This window comes from Lepisma saccharinum, chromosome 1, assembly GCF_977018435.1.
Source record: "Lepisma saccharinum chromosome 1, izLepSacc3.1, whole genome shotgun sequence".
Lineage (NCBI taxonomy): Eukaryota > Metazoa > Arthropoda > Insecta > Zygentoma > Lepismatidae > Lepisma > Lepisma saccharinum.
Window position 1 is genome coordinate 84,235,741 of NC_139229.1, and position 22,804 is coordinate 84,258,544.

Genomic DNA, 22,804 nt, shown 5'->3' on the forward strand with positions numbered 1-22,804 from the left:
TGTCCATTCATCAATTTCATCATATCATCATCACTCATCCCCATCTTCGCAATTAGCCAAAAGTGGCACAATAATAATAATAATAATAATAATAATAATAATAACAACAATCCTTTCCGCAACAGCCCTGAAGAGCCTTGCCTTACCTACCGACTGCCGACCTCCCTCAAGCGAAGTAAAATAAATCATATGAATAATAATTATGTTATAATAATATTATTATTAGCATTATTATTATTAAAATTATTATTATTATGGGCATGTTTATCCTGGTACTTGCCCCCCGCCCCCAGACAAAAATTCGTGGTTGCGCCTCTGGTCGAGACGATATATCGCCGATATCACGATACGGGAAAAATATTGCATCGTATCGTCTGTGACGATATTTTCTTTACGATATATCACGATATCAAATTTCCGATATCGTCCATCCCAAGAACTTTGCATTCCCGCGACGTGTTAGCAGCTTGATGTGCCTCTCACCATACCCGTAACTACTTCCACCTACATAACTCCAGTTGATACTAATTTTCAGTAATTTTTACGAGATAAGTGTTACCAGAACGTAATGATACATATTACTTGGTCCAATTTTCGATTTGGCACCCAACAAAGGCTTCCTTCACCTTCTCACGTAGACAGCGCTTCACTTGAAGCAAACAAGAAAACAATGGCCCCATTGGGCTGCGGAGCTTGTCAAACACCCTCACATCTTACATCCTTTCGTGTCAAAGGTCTGCCTGCGTTGTTATCGAAATTGGCGCCAGTGCAGAGAACAAACATGCCATGGTTGCTTGGTCTGTTATGCTCAGTCTAGTTGTGGCTCTACGTGTTCGTTTCAACGCTACTTTTTTTCGGCTTGAGATTAATGCTCTTAACTTGGCATTTCATTGAAAGCAACGTCAGCTGCTTGATCAAGGGTACCTGGAGTTGAGTGAACACGAACAAAGGCATGTGATCATTAGGGCTCGGATTTTTAGGTAAATAAATATTTTTTCTGCGAGTAGATATGACCTCGTAAGTGAGTTACAAATTCCGATCATACTAACAGGAGTCTATATATCAAATTTTATTTCACATAAAAAAACATATTTTCCAATTTTTTTTATGTAAATACATATTTCTTAATATTCGCTCATAAATGCATAAAATGAATGTTTTGTCCCAAAAATTTCACATAAAATTTCGTATCTACTTAAATTTTCTTATCTTTTTAAGATTTCCCAGAAAAAAATCAAAAGGTTTTTTTTTTTTTTATAGTCGCTGTATTTATTTTCTCATCTTAGAGAGGGAAAAATTTCTGCAAGACCTGGCAACAGTATCCAGTCTGGATGTAACGAATTGTCCATACTGAAAGGTAAAACGTAAGCTCAACTTTCAGTAGTGGACAGATTGTCCCACAGTATTTGCTTGGCGTGGTATTGCGTGGGAGAAGCACTACAGAAGGTTGTTCGGGATCTCTGGTGACGATTTTGAAAGCCGCTGGCGGCCCTGTTATCAACGTCAGTCTGTCCAAATGGTGCATGCTGAGTCACGTCAGTACCGAGAAAGCGTGTGCAGAGTGTTATGCCATTTACCTACAACGATGCCGAAGAAAATTGAACCATACTGGGAGGGCTACATAACAGCCCTTTCCGATGCTAAATATAGCTATTCGGCAATCAAAGGAATGTGCAAGAAGCGTGGTTTTGTGATATCGAAGAACGGGATCGGTGCGGTATTGAACAAAAAAGGCAAAGGCCGACTGGGCCTAATTCCACAAGGGAAGAAACAGGTAAATCCACGAGCAGCTACGAGTCGTACACCGGACATAGTGAGAAAAGTTAAGGCCCTTGTGTCAGGTGGTAACCCTGCCCCCCAAAGGAGTATCGCACGTAAGTTGGGAATGTCTGTGTCAACAGTGAACACCATAATCAAGAAGGACCTGCAACTAGAAATGCGGCATAAGCGGCGAGTTCACAAGCTGTTGCCTCGTCACATTGCGGAACGTCGCACGAACGCTAGAAAGCTCTATGAGACCTATCTTGCAGGGGAGAGATGGAAAAATGTGGTGACATTAGACGAAGCATATGTCTACCTTAGTGACTGTCACAAATCCCGTGCGATTTACTACCGCCCTCGCGACAAAAACAATTATCAAACATTGTATCGAGAATGCCAGGAAAGTTTTCCACGGGGTTTCATGATCATAGCTGGTTACTGCTATAATGGCAAGCTAGCAATTCACCGTGTAGCTAATAATGTGAAGGTGAACTCCACGTACTATCAGGATGAGGTTTTAACACCCATTTATAACATAGATATCCCGGCACTGTATGGGGGGGCCAAAAACCAGGTCTGGGTGCACCAAGATAAAGCATCCAGCCATACCTCCCGTTCGACTCGTCTGTTCTTACAGCGAATGGAGGTGGAAACTGGCATCTGTGCAATTCCTTACAGTGACATTCCGGTCAAGGTGCCAGATGGGTCACCCATGGATTTCTGTGCATTTGGACTCCTAAAATGGGCCTTATGAAAGAGACATCCACGCACTCTCAATGGCCTCTGGAAAGCCTGTCAGGAGGAGTGGGAAAAGTTGGACATGATAACTCTTCGGAAAAGTATGTTGCAATGGAAATTACATTGTCGAGCTATAGCGCGGAATGCTGGTTTTCCAATTGAGCATGATCGTTGGTGGCGACATGGGTTTTCATGAACTTATCACCCTTCCAACATTGTCCTCAGAGATCCCGAACGACCTTCTGTAGTGTGTTTCGTTCGAAAGGTGCGAGTTTTCTGTAAGTGTGTGCGTGTTTGAAAATGCCGAAAGTGAAATCTGCACCAAGCTATCGTTTGCAGCAATATGTTGCTTAATTCAAGAACACATTTACCACTGATGGAAAGCTACTCTTTTGTCAGCCCTGTGGAAAAGCCATAACAGCAGAACAGCGATCTCAGGTAACCCAACATGTGAATGGCAGTAAACATATTGCTGCAGCTGTGCGTGTGAAAAGCAAACAATCCCTTATTGGTGACCCCATCCCAAGTTCGTCCCAAGAACCATCCAAGTTTTCTCGTTATTGTGCGGATTTGTGTATGGCTTTTGTTTCTGCTGACATACCGCTTTATAAGGTGAATCATCCTCAGCTGCGAAATTTTTTAGGCAAATACACAAACATCGACACCCCAGATGAGTCTACTTTAAGGAAATGTTACCTCCCAAAGTGTTACGCAGAAACGATGCAGAAAATTCGTGATATCTGTGAGAATGAAAAAATCTGGGTCAACATAGATGAAAGTACGGACTCAAGTGGTAGGAAAGTGGGAAATGTAGTTGTTGGGTTATTGAAAAATGATGAAACAATTTCAAGTAAATCTTTTCTTTTAACGTGCCAAGAACTGTGTGCCACAAATCATGTTACAATTGCTAGATTGTTCAATGAAGCCATGCAGATATTGTGGCCAAGTGGGGTGAAGTTCGACAATGTTTTACTTTTGCTCACAGATGCTGCAGCATATATGAAGAAAGCAGCAGAAGGTCTTGCAGTCAGTTATCCTAAAATGACTCATGTTACGTGCATTGTTCATGGATTGCATAGGGTATGTGAAGAAATCAGAAATGTATATCCTAATGTAGATAAATTGATTTCGAATGGAAAAAAGGTGTTTGTGAAATCGCCAACAAGAATTGAAATCTTCAAAAAGGAAAATCCCCAAACACCGTTGCCACCCACACCTGTAGTTACGCGGTGGGGAACATGGCTTAATGCTGTTGCATACTATGCAGAAAATTTTGAAGAATTTTCATCTGTTGTTAATGGACTGAATAAAGATGATGCTTCTTCAATTGAAATTCTTCAAGGTATGTTGAGTGACTCTACATTAAGAAATGACCTGGCTTATATTTCTGCAAATTTGAGTTTCCTATGTAATACGATCAAGAAACTAGAAGCAACGGACATTCCTTTGTCAGAAGCAGTTAAAGAAGTTCGTGAAGTGGAGAGCAAGCTCAACAAACTTAATGGACCAAAGGCACAATTGCTTCGCAGAAAACTCCAAGATGTCATGGCAAAAAATTCCGGCTTTAAAATGATGTGTAACATTTCGAATGTATTGGACGGTGAACAGGAAGACAATATTGGATATTTAAGTGTGAGTGAAATATGATGCCTTAAGTATGCGAGGTTGACTTCATGTGATGTAGAACAAACATTTTCGCAGTATAAGGCACTGTTTCGAGACAATCGTCAGTCCTTTGTAATGGACAATTTGAAGATGACAGTTGTGGTGTATTGTAATTCACCATTTTTCAGCAAAACATGCTAATTTCATCTGGTGAGTAGAGCTGTTTTAAGCAGAAATTTTCAACTTTTTTAGCACATAAAAGTGCATATTTTCCATGTTTAAGTACATAAAGTGTAAATATTTTCCATATTTTGAGCACATAAAAAATAAATATTTTTCTGATTTTTAGCACCTAAAAATCCGAGCCCTAGTGATCATATTCAAATGAGAAATATGAACACTAGCCATCAGCACGTCTTCGCTCAGAGGCCATTGTAGAAAGAGCTCTCAAGATGAATTTTTGGCTCCAACTTCTTTCTACCTTGTCACCCCCCTCCAACTTTCTACGCGGCCCCCCTTATTTCTTTCTACCTTGTCACCCCCTCCAACTTTCTACGCGGGCCCCCTTATTTGGGATGATGTGATCAGCATCGTGCTCGGCTGCCTTTAACCCCCAGGTACCCATTGATACGAGGCTGAGTGGGTAACTCAGAAACACGGAAATGACTGGAAAATTTCCTGGTTCAGATCATCTGCACCGGGATTCGAACCCGGGTCTTCCGCATGGAGCCAGATGATTTAAGATTTTTTTTTTAAAGCAATGCCCCCAAGCGGTAGTATCTCCCGTTATTAACTTTTTCCCAGTTTTCACGTGTCAATTTTTGTACTAAATTCTCTCTTTTCACATTTTGGACAAACACAAACATCTATGTCCGAACCAGGATTCGAACCCGGAACCTCTGGCTTCGTAGTGATCAGGTCGACAGATGAGCTACCGCGACTCTCCAATAAAAACATGACCAAGCTAATATTTACAGTCTTAAGACGAAAGACTTTGTTGAATTGGTGTTTTAAGTCCACTTTATGCACAGTAAGGCTAATCGGGACTGGACCTACAGTTTAAAGTGGGATCCGAACCAATTGTGCCTCCACCGGGTATCGAACCCGGGACACCTTGATTACAAGGCGGCGACGCTACCACTGCGCCATCGGGGAGGCCCTTAATGACGAAAGACAACAGACTTATTTTTTTTAAATAGAAGTGTTACCGTTAAAGAACACCTTTATTGTATATATGTGCTACACGAGTTTGCAATGTCTTTATAACGATATGCAGCAGTAACTTCAATTAATTTTGGCGCCCCCAACGGTGGTGGCCTTGGCAGCCGCCAGACCCTTAAACCGCCATGATTATAAAACTAGACATGTGATGAGTCTGATGACAAAAAACAAAAAGGGCGTCAATTAAGGGGCGGGTGGGGGGAACACTGCGGATCGTTTCCTAATTAGTATCCCTGGCAACTGGGTTAAATTTTCATCCGTGTCAGGGCTAATTTTAAGCCCATCCTCCGCATACAAACAAGGTTCTCAGATTTCTCCATTACCCACATAACATAATACGTATTATACCAACAGTCTAAGCCAGCTCGTTGGTGGGTCTCGCCACCGAAGTTTCCGCGTTCCAGGGGTGCCCACATCGAGATTTTTCGGGGGATTTTTTCCCCTTCAAATAATATAAAATTCAACATTTACATATTTTTCCAAAATAGATGTAAAAATTTTACTCCTTAAATGCACCATATTTAATCCATTAGATGAAGAAAAAGTGTTTAAGGGTATTATCGAAGGGAGGGGGGAATATCCAACTTACATATTACGCCTTAATTGACACGTGGGTTCTGAATTAAACGTGTGGGGGAGGGCAGTATCCAACTCTAGGTCTTATATTATGGCGGGTATTTTAGTTAGGGGGGGTATCCAATTCTTGTGTATTACTATCGTCTTACACTGTTGCGGAAATTCTGGTGTGGAGACTAAGAATTAATTTTTTGGAGGAGGCAATATCCACTCTTCAATATCAACAGTAAGTCGAAAATTGGAATGGAAATTTTGTTGGTAGAATTGAGTATTAAGTTTAAAGGGGGAGATAGGAAACTCTTGATAAAGTGTTAAAATTTAGATTATCAAGGGATTCCTGTAGTGAAGTGAGGGTTCGAACATTAAATTTGGATACTGTGTTCAGCGATATGGCCACACGTTTTCGACCCCGAACGTGCCAAAAGGGAAGTATGAAAATACTAAATATATCGGGATCCTAGGAAAGTATTGACACCCACTTAAATTAAATTAAATTCTTGGAAGCCCTGCAAAGAAATGGATGTAATCATTTTCTTGCTTGCTTCGCTCGTAACGCAACGGTATGTTGTGAGAATGTGTGTTTGGCGCTTTACTGGGTAGAATGTGAAGTTTTATACTATAGCTGCATTACAAGACATAAGTGATATTCTCGATATTTATTAATAACATCACTACTTAAAATATAGTGCTAATGTTGGTATACTGCTTAATTTAAAGCAGGTGCATAATTTGGAAGAAAAATATATCGAATCTATGAAAAACTCTGAAATGGACTCTAAGGCAAAGTGACCGCTTAAGAACCGTATTTTACCGTATCATATTAGTTCAATGTATTGACAGTGGCGGCGATTAGGGATGAGGGCATGGGGAGCAGTCGACCCCCTATACACACTTCTTGTGCCCGCACTATGGTCTCTTAATTCTAAGCCTTGTCTACCAGTAGATTTGAGCCAAAATCATCTGCCCGAATTTCATTTTCAATACGATTCTTTCTAATTGCAGTCAATGGAAAGTAAACTATCCTTGCACCTCCACCCCACTCCTCCCCTCTTGTTAAGTTAAAGACACCTAATCGCCGCTACTGTGTACATACATTTTTGAACAACAAAAACAACATGTAAGTAGCAAACGCCACGTGAACAAAACACTGCAGAAACCAATGTATTACGTTCTCACCAATATTATAATCTCGCTACAACGCCAGGTGTCCCCGATTCGAATCCCGACCAGGGCATGGATGTTAATGAGTGTCCATTCATCAATTTCATTATATCATCAACACTCATTCCCATCTTCGCAAATTAGCCAAAAGTGGCACAAAAAGCGAAGTAAAATAAATCAAATCAATGAATCAACCAATATCATATGAAATGGAACACGTAAATTTAGAGAAACACATGACTCTGTATTAAACTCCATAGCTCAAGCCCAGACACTAAAGACACGAACCAAAAACCAATCTCTAGAGGAAATCATAAGCCATGAATTTGATTCAGTGAGTTTAGGACGTAAATTACATAGTTTCTTACATATTTGCTGTTTTTTGTGTCAGGAACCAACTTTCTTGCTAATTCTGAAAATTAAAGAAAATATTTGAATCTTTCTAATTCAATTAAGATTTATGGTAGCTCTATCAAACAAAAACCATAGTTTAGCAAATTTTCTGTTCTTTCATTTTGGTTATCTTCATCTTTTGTCTACAATGCACCGTTTTCGAGACATTAATTTTTTTAAATATTTAAGTTGAATTTTGGCCGCCATTTTCCAAGATGGCGGATTTCCCCCCAAACATTTGGATGGTGGATTTTTAATATATTATTCACTATACCAATCCGCACAATCTGGCACAAAAGACATTTGTGTTGCAATTATTTCCGGGTGAAACCGTATATTTCCTCTACTATAAGTTGTGTAACAATTTGTGTTAAATACTCAAATTGCGAGTATTATAAACCCACTCACAAACACTATTTATATGCATATTTACATAATTTCATTTACTACTTTTAACCAATCAATGTGCTAGCCTTAAGTTTTCTCGAAAATCAAACAATAAAAAAATATGAACAGTTTAACATGGTATTTCATTGAATTAGACATAAATTATTACGTATTCATGCAAATTATTGTGGGGGGATTATGATGAACGATTTTAGGGCTGGTCTTGAGTGATCTGGCACCCCTGTTTAGGGAGGCGGGGCAGATCAAGTATAGAATTTAGTATAGCTAAGAAAAATGTTATTTTCAGTAGACAGGCTGTCGTAATTAAATACTTTGTGGGGATTACGATATGATTTGAGGGCGCGAATGATATGACTTGAGGGGGGGGGGAGACGCATGATATGGTTTTGGAGATGCGCCATTGGTCTTGGGAGGGGGATGGGCATCCATGTTAATAACTCTGGATGTAACAACCTTTTTGTTTTCTCATAAATCTTGCATTTATTTTTACATCATTTTCTTTTGTAGAACAGCTATTTTCTAATGCATATTTTCGTGGTTTTAATATACAATTGGATTATTATGAACATTTATATAATATAGCAGTAAGTTACCTTTCTCCGTGTAGGGAATAGTGACGCACTTGCCGTCGTTGCCTCTGAAGCGCCATCCGTGGAAGGGACACTCCAAGCAGTTCCCGTGCACAACACCTCCCACCGCTAAGTTGGCGCCCAGATGGGGGCAGTAGGCATCCAGCACATGGACCTCGCCGTTCTTTGTACGGAACACCGCGAAGTTCTCCCCTGAAAAACGAACACGGTTGCGTTATTTACTACTGAACAAGATCAAACCACAATGTGCAGCAAAACAGTGCTGAATTAACCGCGTATACTAGAAAAAGCATGCATGTTTTACTGCGTTTATTTCATTTTCATTTTTTTTTATTTAGCGTCGCTTTTCTGCTCCTCTTGGCCAGAGGGATTTGCCACTAGGCTATCCTAGGTTATGGCCTAGTAGGCCGCACAAAAACGAGTGTATTGTTATATCGAAGTTTAACGAATAACTTTTAATTAGATGTGTCAATATTTTAAAGTTTAGAAGCGTTAGTAATACAGAAAGTGCAATTTTGTGAAGTATCATGTGATAACAAAACATAATAATAATAATAATAATAATAATAATAATTCCTTTATTAAGAGGGCGAAGTTCAGCCGTAGGCTGCTCTACCACCAAACCCTAATGTCGGCAGGCCACAAGACAAAATGAAAATCAAATAAACGCCGCCTAAGGGCCCAAATTTTATAAATCCATCCCCCTGCTTTGTGCTAACCTCGTCATGGCGGTCGGCGAATGTTTCATTGTGTTCGTTTCTTTTAAATCTATTTCATGAATTAACAAGCAGCCCTCGTCGTCCTTATTATTCTAGAGAGAAAGAAAAGTCGCTCCAAAATAATTAAAATGCAAATGTTAAAACTAGTTTGATTTATCTACCGTGACTAACGTGTTACACAACAAACACCAACGGGATAGAGTTACGATAGAGATAACACTTATCTAGCGCGTTCTCTCGTAAGGTGAATAACGTCATAAGGGATTTAAATTAAAATCGTTGTGTACAATTTTATGTAACAAAAGTATTTGAGGAATGTAAGAGGCAACAGTTAAAAGTTGTCTTTCAGTTTCGTCTATGGAATTTATATTTACGAATTCTAAATAGTTCTCCAATGCCATAGGAATCATTTACTCACCAATGTAATTATCATTCTTTTGCCTATTTTGTCTAATGCCGCAGGGTTTTGTAACTCGCTCTGCATTTTGCACGCACGACATAAAAATCCTGTTTGGAATTCCTCGAATGGCCTTTTTGAAACAAAGACAATTCAGGTTTGTTGTTCTGTACCGTGAAAACATTGAACGCAAACCCTTGTATGTGCCTTTCTTGAAACTTACCCAGTGCTGCCACATGCTGGACTTGCTCTGGTCTCAGTTCATCTGATTCGATCAGCACAAACCATCCGTTGGGGAACACGGGGGGCATGTTCCCTATCTTCCTTCTCCTCAGGACCTCTCGAACCAGCTCTTTCTTCGTTTTACCACGACCTGCGCGGTTGTCTGTCAAGTGGCCATATCCAACTTCACTCAGATCCTGCAACAAACAAACACAGTAAATGCAGGAATGATTCTAGATTGAAACTGCAGTGTAAGTTAAGAATGACAGAACGTTACTACATAGTAAGAATTTCAAATGTGCCAAAAATATTGAATCTAGAACAATTGCGATGAAACAAAAATCACAGACAATTGCGATGATATTGACGGTGAAGGCCATTTTACAAATTAATGGTAGGACAATTACGACAATCAGGACCTAACCTAATCTAACCAAAGGCGCCACAGAACTAATAATATTGTTGAAGGTTGGAACAACAAAATAAATAGGTGGCTTGGAAGACCGCATCCAAAAATTCATGATGTTCTGGCCTGCCTCAAGAGCCAAGCAGAAGATGTCAACATCAAGTACATGAGTACATGCGGATGGAACTTAATCTTGAAGGTCATAAAAGGAAGAAATGTGACGAGAGAGTTGGAAAGTGTATTCGCACATATTTGTATGAGAAAACGGGTGATTTCAAAAGGTGTCTATTGGCTCTAGCCCATGATCAAAAACTTGATTGAACCAAATTCGCAACCGAAAATATCAATATTTCACATAATTCTCTTGTAAAAGGTGATGTACGGGGTGTTAAGCCACCCTTCAATTTGATGGAAGATTTAAAATGTCATCGTAATTTTCCACCCGCCATTTCACTTCTAACCGTGTTCATCGCAATTGTCCGGCTACCAAAATATTTTGCCATAAGTTTACATAATATTCTGTGCAAAGACAAAAAAACAAACAAAAAAAAACTCAATGACGAAATGGTATTGTAAATGCTTTATGAATTGAAATTGCCATCAAACAACTGTCAATAGTAAAGAAAGCAAGATTCGTAGTGATCTCGGATTTCAAAAACGCGAAGAAAGTAATTTGCAGTATCCGGCAATAAAAATCGGACACTTACAACCTTAAATACTGGCTTCCCTGCAATGCGTTATGCGTTGTCTAAGTCTACGGTGATGCGCCAACTTCAGTACAATTTTCTTAATAGGAAGTTCTATCGCCGCTAAGTTAGGAAGCACACACAACTAGGGTTACCAGATCGCTATGAGGGAAAAGTAGGACATGTCCCAAAATGTAGGACTTTAAGTCAAAATATAGGACACAAAACATTCGCAATACACATTTACAGAACATGCTAGAAAGTAATACAAGACATACACTTGGGTAGCTCAGTCGTCTGTCGACCTCCGTGGCGAAGTGGTTAGCACAGGACGCTAAAACGCCAGGGGTTCCGGGTTCGAGTCCCGGGTAAGGCATGGGTATTTGTGTTTGTCTGTCCTGAGAAAAATCAAGAAAATAGTCCAATTGATATGAGTGAAAGTCGTATGAATGATGGTGAATACTTTCGCATAGGGGTAATCCTTTGCGAGAGACCCGGGTTCGATCCCCGGCGTTGTAAAACCGGGACTATTTCAACCTGTTCAAGCGGCTCCGGCGCCCACCCAGCGTCGTATAAAGTGGGTATCTGGAAGAAACTCTGTGGGGGTAAAGGCGGTCAGGGGCGTGGTGCTGATCACATCACCCCCAGCTCGGCCGAGATCAAGAAATTTTGGGGCCCTAACCCCCACACCCCCTATACGCCTTCATGACGTGGTGCAAAGCACAGGGGAGCACTTTATTTTTTTACTTTCTACACTTTTCAGCTTTTAAAAATATGATTTCTTAATGAATTCTTAAATGCAAAACTTCCAAACTTGTAATCAATACTACACAATACATTTCTTATTAACTGATACTTCTCAGAGGAGCCAATTTTTATCAACATTTCATGTTTAGTCAAAATATATTTATGAGAAACAGAACAGTCAAACTCTGAAATTATACTGAACTCCGGTACCAAACATTCTACACACTTTTTGAAAATAAAAAAAAAAGTCTCTCATGACTCCGTTCTGTTGATAGTAATGAAAGTACTCTCTTATTATGACCTGGAATAGCAAATAAATATTCAGCAATTACCGTAACTTAAAATGGTTCCAGAAGGTTCATCTAGGGTAGTTTCTAGTTCAATAACTTGGCATCATCAGAATGTGACCCCAAAACTTTGTTCATAAATTTCTTCAGTTTATGTTCCAGCAGAAACCTTTATTTCCCTTTCGGGTAATGACAATCAAAATAAATTTCACTATTGAGTCCATAGACTTGTAACTTGCATGATTTCTCTTTGTTCAACTGAAACACGTATTTTTTCCTAATTAATATTAATTATGTGACGCTCAAAATGTAGTCATTTATGATATTTTTCAAATTCCTCCCTCCCGGACGCCGGACATAAGGCTCAAATGTAGAGCATGTCCGGTAAAAACCGAACGTCTGGTAACCCTACACACAACGCATTGCAGAGAAGTCAGTATTTCAGAATCTAGGTGTCTCATTTTTATAGTCGGTGGCTGTACATACTAAGGGTATAAAGTTAGCAGTAAATTCGTCGTTGTCATGGAATCAAATCCTATGATTACCATATGCTTTATATTAGTTTTGGTAGATAAGTCAAGTGTCCCGCGCCGAGGCCGTGAGATCATGCTTTGGGCTCCGGCTACGAAAGGCGCGTAGGTTCGAGTCTCCTGGGGGGAGTGTAACAACTTTTCTCCTGAGATTTTAGCCTGTGTGGGGGACCGGTGGTTCACCAATCATCGTGAGGAAATTAGGGAGCTACGAGCTAGCGCAATGCACGATTCAAGCTTGTTTTTCACGATAGGATGCGAGTTGTAGGAACATCATCGCGTTTCTTAATATGTCCTAGCAACGATAATTATCGTATGACTGTAGAAGCAGGAAAACGCATGAATTATTTACAAATAAGTATCACTCTCGTTTCCCTGCTAGGTCTTTCCGATGTTTTTAATATTCTTTTCGTTTTGTATGCAAACGGGTGTTGTGTGTTGTTGCTAAATGTACATTTTGATTCTCTGTGGAGGTTAAATAGGCGTAACTTGGCGGGGGTAAGGGGGCCACTTGCCCCTCAAAATTATCAGGTTTACTGAAAGTTACAAATCAATAGTACTTTTGTTAACCTCGTACCAAGGAGCAAAGTAATGAGTATTTTTTATGATTTCGCAAAATAGTCTTTGACATTATTTCTATGGAATAGAAAACGTTTATATTTTGCCATCTCCCCAAAGATAGATCTCAAGTTACGACATTTCAAGAATGGCTTGATTAATCCCATTTGAGCATGTCCAAGCCAAACATTTAATCACATGTATTAAAACAGTTATTCAAAGTCGACCTCCCTGTGAAGTAAGCGAGCTCACATTGGTGACATCATATCGTGAGCTGTTTTTATTACACAATTTACGAATCGGTTTGTTGACACGAGACGTTCCCGTGGACAAGAGCGTGCAGTTTATCTAAGAATCCCTCTGAAGAAATTGGGTTGCAGGAAAAGGTCCACGCGAAGGACATCTGTCACCAGCGGTAACATTGGGGGCAGACAATCTTGGAATCCATGTCAATGCACCGTGGCTTTCTTCCTCCTTTTATAGGATCGACCACCCGAAGGAAGTGGAGTAACTCTCTTTGAGAAAACGCTCTGATCGATTGGTTGTCATTACCGGTTGGAATATGTTTGAAGAAACCAGAAGTTAAACCCATGGGGCTGTATTCTGATTTGATTTTACTTCGCTTTTCTGCCACTTTTGGCTAATCGCGAAGGTGAGGAGTGGTGAACATGGGCGCCCGGAAGGGGGGCAAGTGGGGCACGGCCCCCCCGGAAAATGAATGTGTACCTAAAAATTATATATTTCACACATAATTTCATTTCAATCACAGTAATTTATGTTAAATATTATAAATTCGTTGAAGAAACATAATCATTTCAGGCTTGTCACGTGCCAATTCCGACGACACAATGAAAAATGCAAGGAAGAAATGTTTCCCGAGAGCGACGATAGATGGCAGCATGACATATAAAGATGAGCAGAGTTCATTGTAGAAACTAGGAGCGGAGAAGAGCGATTATATATATTATAGTAAATGCAAAATACATAAAGGAAGAGTATAAAAATTATAGAAGGAGTGAATGAAATGTTGTAAATAGCCAATTAAGATAAATAAGAATATGCACGTATATGAAACAATTAGGAAAGTTAATAAGTGAGCAAATTAATTCAGAAATGTAGCTCCTTTTTGATCCTAGTGATCAAAATTTGATTTAATACCTCTGACCAGGAGAACATCGTCAGCTTTTGTGTTTGTCCGTCCCTCTGTGGCGCTGTGTTCAATTAGACGCCCCGAAGAACTTACGGTTGCGCTCCTTATTAGACGCACTGGGCCATAGGCAGCGCTTGCTGTTAGCCATCCTGGGCTATTCCCCTTTTGGTCGTTACATAGGAAGTGGCGCTACTGTCAGTTTAGACGCCCCTAATCTTTCTATAAGTATAGCTTGTGCCGTTTGTATTTACCAAAATAGAAGGAAGAAAAGAAGAAGAAGCCTTTTCCCAAATCAAAGATAGGAAAGAAGAAGAAGCCTTTTACCAAAATAGAACGAAGAAAAGAAGAAGAAGAAGCCTTTTCACTAATCAACGATAGAAAAGAAGAAGAAGCCTTTTCCCAAATCAAAGATAGAAAGGAAGAAGAAGCCTTTTACCAAAATGGAAGGAAGAAAAGAAGAAGAATCCTTTTCCCCAAAATTGTGAGAAGAAAAGAAGATTTCCTTTCAATTATGCATATATTTATAAGAAGAATATAACCGACGTAAATTTGGAATCAGCATATATATATATTTCAGTGTATATACAAGCTTCGCTATATATTTTCTCTGTATTGTGTACAGTTTTCAGAATATAGATCCGCATTTAACTATATCCTCTTCGCTATAAAACGCTTTCTTATTTGGAATTCTCGAATAAATAACCTATCCCCTGAGATTAAGATATTTCTATAGCCGTGGTAAATAACATTTAAGTACGTACCACCAGGATGTAGCAGAGTGGCGTCCATAACGTGGAGCCTTACCCTAACTTACCCACGAATGAGACGTAGCAGACTGAAATAGTGTTTTTGAGAGGGTATTACTATTTTGGAGGAAAATGTGTGTCGTTTGCCCCCTGGAAAAAAAATACCTTGCTTGACCCTCCCTGGAAAAAATCCTGCGGACGTCCATGGTGGTGAATGATGAAGGAACACTCACAAAAAACACTCATGTCCAGCGGGGATTCGAACCCTAGACCCTGGCAAACATCGCCACAGTCTTCACAGTAAAGGTACCCTCTCAGCATTCGTTTGCAGTGACGGAGGACACAATACAACTTATGACTATTTTCTTGCCGTACAGAATAACCTCATGTGCGGAACAAACTACTACAGGGTGTCTCAAAAGTTTCCCGTTAAAGAATATTTAGCTCAGCGCGCTAATGACTCCGGATTCGAATCCTGGCCTGGGCATTCTTTGTGAGTTTTGCTTCATCAATTTAATCATATCATCATTCATTCTCATCTTCATGATTAGCTAAAAGTGGCAGATAAGCGAAGTTAAATAAATCAAATGAATCAATATTCGTATGTAATTAAACAACATGGAAGACATTAATTTACGAACTTCTGTTTTTACTTGGAAAATTGCTGTCACCTTCACGATGGGATCATATTTATTTGTACGAGGGTAGATAAGATAGTAATGTATATCTAATAAATTAAAAAAAATAGTAAAGACTTTCCAGCATACTTAAATTTATCTTACCTTTTTTTAGCAGACCACAGAAATAACAATAGAAAGAAATTACAATTACTCACCCGTTGCCAGTTCAAAGGTAGAAATGTGTAATAGTATACGATTCCAACCAGTAGGAGTATTGTAAGGTAAATCGCCCAGGAGTACAGAGGGACATCGGCGAGGTGTCCCAGCGCAGGGACTTGGGCTGTGATCACGAAGAGCAGCTCCTTCATGGCTGGGGGGAGGAAACCGCTGTGGACGGATGAGTGGTCGGTTGAGTTGCGCAGAAGGCCCCAAAATTCCTCCATCGATATGTTCATCATTTTCAAAGTCTGCGGACCAAAGGAGAAAAAAATCTGCATGAGTTAACAGATACAGTACAAACATAAACGACAATGAAAAAATAGACTGAAGATGTAGAAACTGCTTGTTTATAAATAAATGAGAATCTGAGAGATCTAACGTCTTATTTAGAAACTCCAGTATGCACAAGGTTATTAGAAGTATATGCACTTTGCACACAGCGCTACGACGATAGGGGCCCAGGGATCGAATCCCGACCTGGACATGGGTGTTCTTTGTAAGAGTCCCTTCATCACATTCATCATTCTTGCCGTCGTGGTTAGCCAAAAGTGTCAGAAAATAGACGTAAAATAAGCTAATTCAATCAGTCAATATTAGAAGTATGGCTTAATGGTCTATGGATTGCTCATGGGTAGGGTGACTATGATATTTGGACCCAAAAATGGGACATCCCAAGAATATCCGTTTACCCCCTCCTGAAAAATAGGTTATGCCTAATTATAAAATTATTGTTATAATTAACATATTATTATTATTATTATTATAATTATTTGAAGTATGATCTCCCGTTATAATCTCGGTATGACTTACACAGTATTTCGGGTCCCGTTTGATCTACTTTTGATGTTAGTCTTACGCTGAAGTTGAGGAATGTCAGAAGTATTTAGCAGAAGAACCAATCCTCTTGAGAGCAGCATTATTCTTCATCAACAGTTTATACATCTCCCCGAAAACCTTATCCCAGATATCAGACACAACGCGAGATTTGACTTTTGAGTTTGTGTGAAGATGCAGGAACTTCAAATTATTGTTGCGATTCTGTATTGAAACTGCGTGTACGTTTCTTGGCCATGATTATTCACTGCTCTACAAAACAGTGAATCGAAACATACACAAAACAAAACAATATATTTCTTTAGCATGAAATGTCTCTCAAATTTAGACTTGTTTTTCAACATAACTTAAGACTTTTATAAAACGGGACAATTGGTAGCTTTTTAATAATATCGACGGGACGACCGGGACACGCCTCTGAAACGGGACTGTCCCGGTCAAAACGGGACGAATGGTCACCCTACTCATGGGTTGTTTTCTTGTGATGACGTAATGACTGTAGAAGATGAATTTAAGAATGAAACGAATGAGAAGTCTATTCTCAAGTGTTGCATTAGGTAAGGTAAACTTCCCCGTGCATATTGCACCGTGCTATGAAGTCACATTTAGAGGATGTTGGAGTAGGCCCCCACACATTCTCGATGTAGGACATTTTGGAAGTGATGTGATCAGCACCACGCTGCAGCCGACTTTACGCCCAGGGTTGCCACAGGTACCCATTGATTTGAGGCTGGGTGAACGAACCCCAGAGGCACTTTATGCAGGGACAAGGTCGCAAAATTCCGACCGTACATCACCCACCCTGGAAATCGAATCCGGGTCTCGCGCTTGGCAGTCAGACGCCCTACCGATTAGACCACTCCAGTGTTGTAGTATGTAGACAGTATTTCAGTTTAAAGTGGGATTCCATCGGCTATCGAACACGGCACCCCAAGGCGACGACGTCATCACTACCACATTGCAGAAGTTTTGAAAACATCACACATTCACTTGTTCAAATAATACAGCCCAACGATCATCCGTTTCTTGAAAACATTTTAACTTAATTATAAACTGAGCACTTTTATTTAATTTGGCTATAATATGGAATGAAAACTGAAATACAATACTTAACATATTTTATTAATAATAACGAGATGATGTTGCAAGATAATAACAAATGCAGATCAAAAACTTTTGGTTTACAAGAGTCTGCGGGTTAATTTGTTGAAGAAGTATCGCACAGTATTAACATGATCGCAGTTCTCAAAATATATCTGCACATGTGCATCGCATTCATGTTGGAATTCTTTTTATCAGAATCACGTAATACTTTTGGTCCTGCAGGAACGATCGCCAATTCCTTGAGCTCCCGGCTCGTGATTTGAATCTGAAATAATTTGAAGTTCCTCACGCGAGCCTCTCCAGGGGCGGTCGATATTCAACACGGTAGGAATTGCGCAAAGTTATTGCAAAAAACAGAAGTCAGAAATAGTCGTCGATTTGAATACCGCATTAGCGTCGGGAGCAAAATATATTTTATTGTCAGCGTTCTACGTCAGTGACGGACTGCCAGGAATGGAAAATGAGGGGGGAGGGAGGGAGGGGACTTCACTTCCTGTTTTTAGACGGAAACTGGCATTTGGCAGTTTTGGTTTATGATTCAGAAATCACTCACAATCATCACGCGAATTGTGTGCCGACCTCTGTGGCGGAATGGTTAGAACAGCATGAGCATGCTACAACAGCAGGGGTCCCGGGTTCGAATCCCGGACTGGGTATGGGTGTTTTTTGTTAATGTAGCTGCATCAATATCATAACTTATCCCCATTGTCGCGATTAGTCAAAATTGGAAGAAAAGCGGCGATAAATAATTAAAATCATATCAAAGCTTGTTCCATTGTGCGGTCTTGGGATTTGTAAGATGAGCTTCGTGTAGGTCAACGGTTACCGTTATTGCCTTTGGTGTGAACAGTTCCCGGTTCGATTCCTTTTGGGAGCTCCAAATGTCGGTGTTTACCCAGCATCGTGAGGACAATTGGAGAGTTATCATGCAATGTTAATTAGATATTATCCATTGTATAGTGTTTTAATTCAGGTAAACAAATCTATTTTTCCTGATGGTAGGATTCGAACCTATGTCAGAACTGTGATTTTACTACATATAAAGTGTGCTAACCAACTACTCCTGGATGAAAAGGTCATTTTTGCAAGCTAACAAAGCTCTGGCGCCTGTACCCACAGTTAGGGTAATCCTCTGCGGGATTTGTGTTCTCTGCGTAGTGTTGCCAATGTGTGTTTGCTATTATTCCATTATCTATTTCATCTCATCATAATCCATTCTCATCGTCGCTCCTTGTTGTTGAGATTGTTTTCAAGTCCACAAAGGCTAATCGGAACTGGGCCTACAGTTTGAAGCAGAGGTGGTGATCCTCCGGAAGAAGCCCCTCATGGGGGCAAACCTCACCCTCACCATCCGAAGACTTGTGAGTGTGTGTGTGTGTGGGCGAAGGCACGCCGTAAGGGTGAGGCAGTTTGAACGAAAATAAGTACCTCTGTTTTAAAAGTATGTGATCCGAACCATTACATACATCCACCAGGTAACGAACCCGAGACATCTTGATTACAAGGGAGGATGTTCCCACTACACCAACGGGAGGCCCGCTTATCGTCACGATTAAAGCCCACACAACCAAAGAACCAACTTGGAATTCTATTTTAGTCTTTTGCGTCGAATGGCAGAGAAGGTCACACGGACCCTTGAACCAATCAGGTTGGTCCAGTTGCCATGGAGACGGGAAATTCTTGTGACATACTGCATTGCCAGATTTATGCTCGGAGTAACAGTTTGGGATCTCAGGTGCTGTTAAGCATAACGGCGGCCCCTAGTTAGGAAACGAACGGCCTCTCTTATCGCACAAGGCGATAACAACCATGCGTCCTGACGTCACCGCAGAACCTTTCATTGTTAGGCTCTAAGCAAAGCGAGAGCGGGACAAAAGTCGCCGGTTCCCGCGCACTGTGTGGCAACGTCAACCGGGCTGCGTTGCCTAGTTCGAGCGTCAGAACGACCTCTGTCCGGAGCATACCGTTGCTATACCTGGCCTTTCGAGCAAATACTGTCAGTTCATACCACATGGATTACAAAGACCAACTTCACAACGAGATCTTTCATTCTCTTAAACCTCCGAACACGCGGGGCTGTGCTCCGACGTAGCAACACTGCGAACTTCTGCCACCCGCCTAATTTTATGGCTGTGCGTTTAGTTCTCTTAGCATAAATAAAACATTTGCAGTGTATTTATTCTAAGATAACCAAACCTAACAATTCTGACGTCAGAACAAGAAGTTGGTATCGCGTTGTGCGATAAAAGAGAGCCGGAACTCCATTCTCTGCTTCCCTCTGAACGGCAAGCGAATGGTGCATGTTGACAGAAGAAGGTGTCATTTATACTACTGGGCAAAAGCAGGAGTGTTGTAACACTGCTTTTTTCACTTTGCCACATCTGGACACGAAATGTCTGGGCTTTAGAACCAACCAACCGAGGCTTTCGGACTAGAAAATCTCGGTCTCGTCTGCCTCGTTCTCGGTATCTATTTTCACTTCTCCTTCCTCTCCTGGTGGGACACTCCGTCAAGTTCACGGGCGACGGGGGGAGACGCTGATCGAATGCTGTTGGGGCAGTGATTGACAGCATCCTGCCGGAGCGAGTTTGGAGGCGATAAGGGAATCTTACATTCAAATCTCTCTCGCCCTCGATTTAAATTTCCAAGTACACGTGCGGGTTCAATCCGACAAGACTGTTTAGGCAGCACTGCCTCGTATTTCTATATCCAGAGACAGTTTCTATTTTATATGATCCTTGCAAAGTGTGTGCCTTTAGCAAGGAACTCTCTTCGACAGTGTACCTAGGTAGTTAGTGGCTAACGTTGTCATTTAGCAATAAAATGGTGCGAGTTTCGCACAAATTCGTAACAAATTAAATATATTTTTAAAAATTTAGTTATTTACATTTTATGTATAATTATTTCATAACACAATGAATAAATACATACAGGGTGATTCATATTTCCCTTCGGGGTTTCGAACCTTTATAGTACAAGAACTATAATACACAGAGAAAAAAGGTGCATATCAGTACATAAATAATCTCTCGAAATTTGGTACGTCCCCTAGCGTCGTCCGATGTGAACTATTAGACGCTCGAGCAAGAAACCCTCGATGCAGTAGTCTAGTACCTACTTACAGTTGCTCAATATGTGCACCAGTGGTGACGCAGCAGACATCAGTCCTGAAAGAAAGTCCAGCCTGGTCTGTTCATTTTGCACCGCACAGGCGGCCAGTCTCCTTCAACTTGTTGTACTGTACCACAGGAATTGTCTTGTCAGTATGTCCTTCTGTTCAATATTTCCTACGAAATCTCCGTTGTACCGTCACAACCGACTCATATTTAGCGATATCTAAGACGCAGAACGTTTTGTGTTCACCAGTACACGCCATGTGTGCATTATACTGCCACCTAGAGTCTAAATTTACAATTACGTGATGGGGCCTATAACGAGTGAAAACTTGGAGAGATTCTGTATGTACTGATATGCATTTTTTTCTGTATGCTTTATAGTTCTTATGCTATGAACGTTCGAAACCACGAAGGGAACTATTAATCACTGTTTGTGTGTCTAAATTAAGATCCCCTTCCTTCCAGTCTCAATGATTTCGCACCCTGGCTGCCAGCAACTGTTTTCTGGGAGGGTGGACACATCTAGACAAATATTTTGGTCATGGCGGCATTTCTCCCGTGCTGAGGCCTGAAGCAGAAACCTTGGATCACCTTCAGAAGATATTGATTGGCCGAGGTTTCCTGCAATAAGTCCTCCTTCCAAAATTATTCATCTTTTTCCAAGCCCTTCCGATTGATTTCCGTGAGAGAGTGGCAATGATTCCCCGCCAGCTGGGGGTCCATTATTTAGGTTCCTTTCAGTACCTTACGAATCTTTCTCAGGATCGGTAGCAATGAGGTTATCCGGCTATTTTTAGCGCCTAGAAGCTTACCCAGGCCCTGGATTTAGGTTGAACTTGTGTAAGCTTCCCCTCCCCTACCCGCCCACCTCCTCAGTATAACTAGTATTGCATTTATAACATTTATGCCTTGTTATGTCAGATGGTTGGTTAGGGGTATTTATATCCACTCCATTTGGATTGATTGATTTGGTTTATTTTACTTCACTTTTCTGTCACTTTTGACTAATCGCGAAGATGAGGATGAGTGATGATATGATTAAATTGATGAAATGACACTTACAAACAATCATGGACAAGACGCAACAGAAGCCGCACAGAGGATTATAATGGCTGTTGATCCAGACGCCAGAGCCTCGCTAGGCTACAAACTGCAGTCCAGTGTGTACCATGTGGAAGAGAGGTTGACATTTGGGTGTCTACAGAAACGGTCACCTCGCGGAGAGAGATATTCAAAACTTAATTTTTCAATTGACAAAACTGAGAACTGAATAAGATGTTGTTTAGTGGATGATCTCAACCAATCATCACCCATTCTTACAGCAGAAATCAGGTAAAATAAGAAAAATGCAATGGAGGAAGCTGATCAGGTCCGTAACGAGGGGGTTGGCTAGGGGGAGTGAAACCTAGGGCGATCTTCAAAGCTATTATATAGAAGAATGTGCGAACGACGAAAGCGTTACAGTAGGTGTTCAAAATGGTGACCCCAAGCGTCGATGCAGGCACGATAGCATCGCAAGAAGCTCTGTCGCATCTCCTGTAACATCCCCGGAGTCATTCTGACGATATTACAGACAGCAAGTTGCCAGGAGAGGATGCAAAGGGCGTCCCTCAGCTCAGCACCCAATCGTCAATCGTTTCAATGAGGAGGACCTGATGCAAGAATCCTTGCTATATCGTCAGAACGACTCCAGAGCGGATACGACGGACCTTCTTTCGACGCTGGGGGCCGCCATTTTGAACACCTACTGTAACGTTTTCGTGATAGAGTGCTAGGATACACTGTAGTAACGCCTGTATTAAATCTACAAGCCGCATCTTTTAGTTGCCTTGTTCCACTGTCATATAAAGCCCCAAATAGCATTGGCTCATAAGTTTTTAATGGTGCATTTCCGGACCGAGGTTCCTTATCTCATATTGGTACTTGGGTCAGTCTCCATCCACCCTGCAAGTTTGGAACAAGATCACGGAAACACCCTGTATATATACATATATGCTTGCTTACCTAGAT

The 22,804-nt window shown here is 40.7% G+C and overlaps 1 protein-coding gene across 4 annotated transcripts in view; it reads right to left on the bottom strand.

The window, feature by feature from the left end:
- LOC145997216 (cholesterol 7-desaturase nvd-like) overlaps positions 1–22,804 on the bottom strand; it is a 150,075-nt gene that overhangs the window by 17,327 nt on the left and 109,944 nt on the right. For all 4 annotated transcript variants that reach the window (XM_083133993.1, XM_083134002.1, XM_083134011.1 and 1 more), the window contains 3 exons: positions 15,737–15,988; positions 9,793–9,988; positions 8,457–8,645 (listed from right to left, as the gene is read on the bottom strand). In XM_083133993.1, the coding sequence (XP_082990119.1) occupies positions 8,457–8,645; positions 9,793–9,988; positions 15,737–15,979 (628 nt within the window). In that variant the 5' untranslated portion in view covers positions 15,980–15,988. The remainder of the gene's footprint in view (positions 1–8,456; positions 8,646–9,792; positions 9,989–15,736; positions 15,989–22,804) is intronic.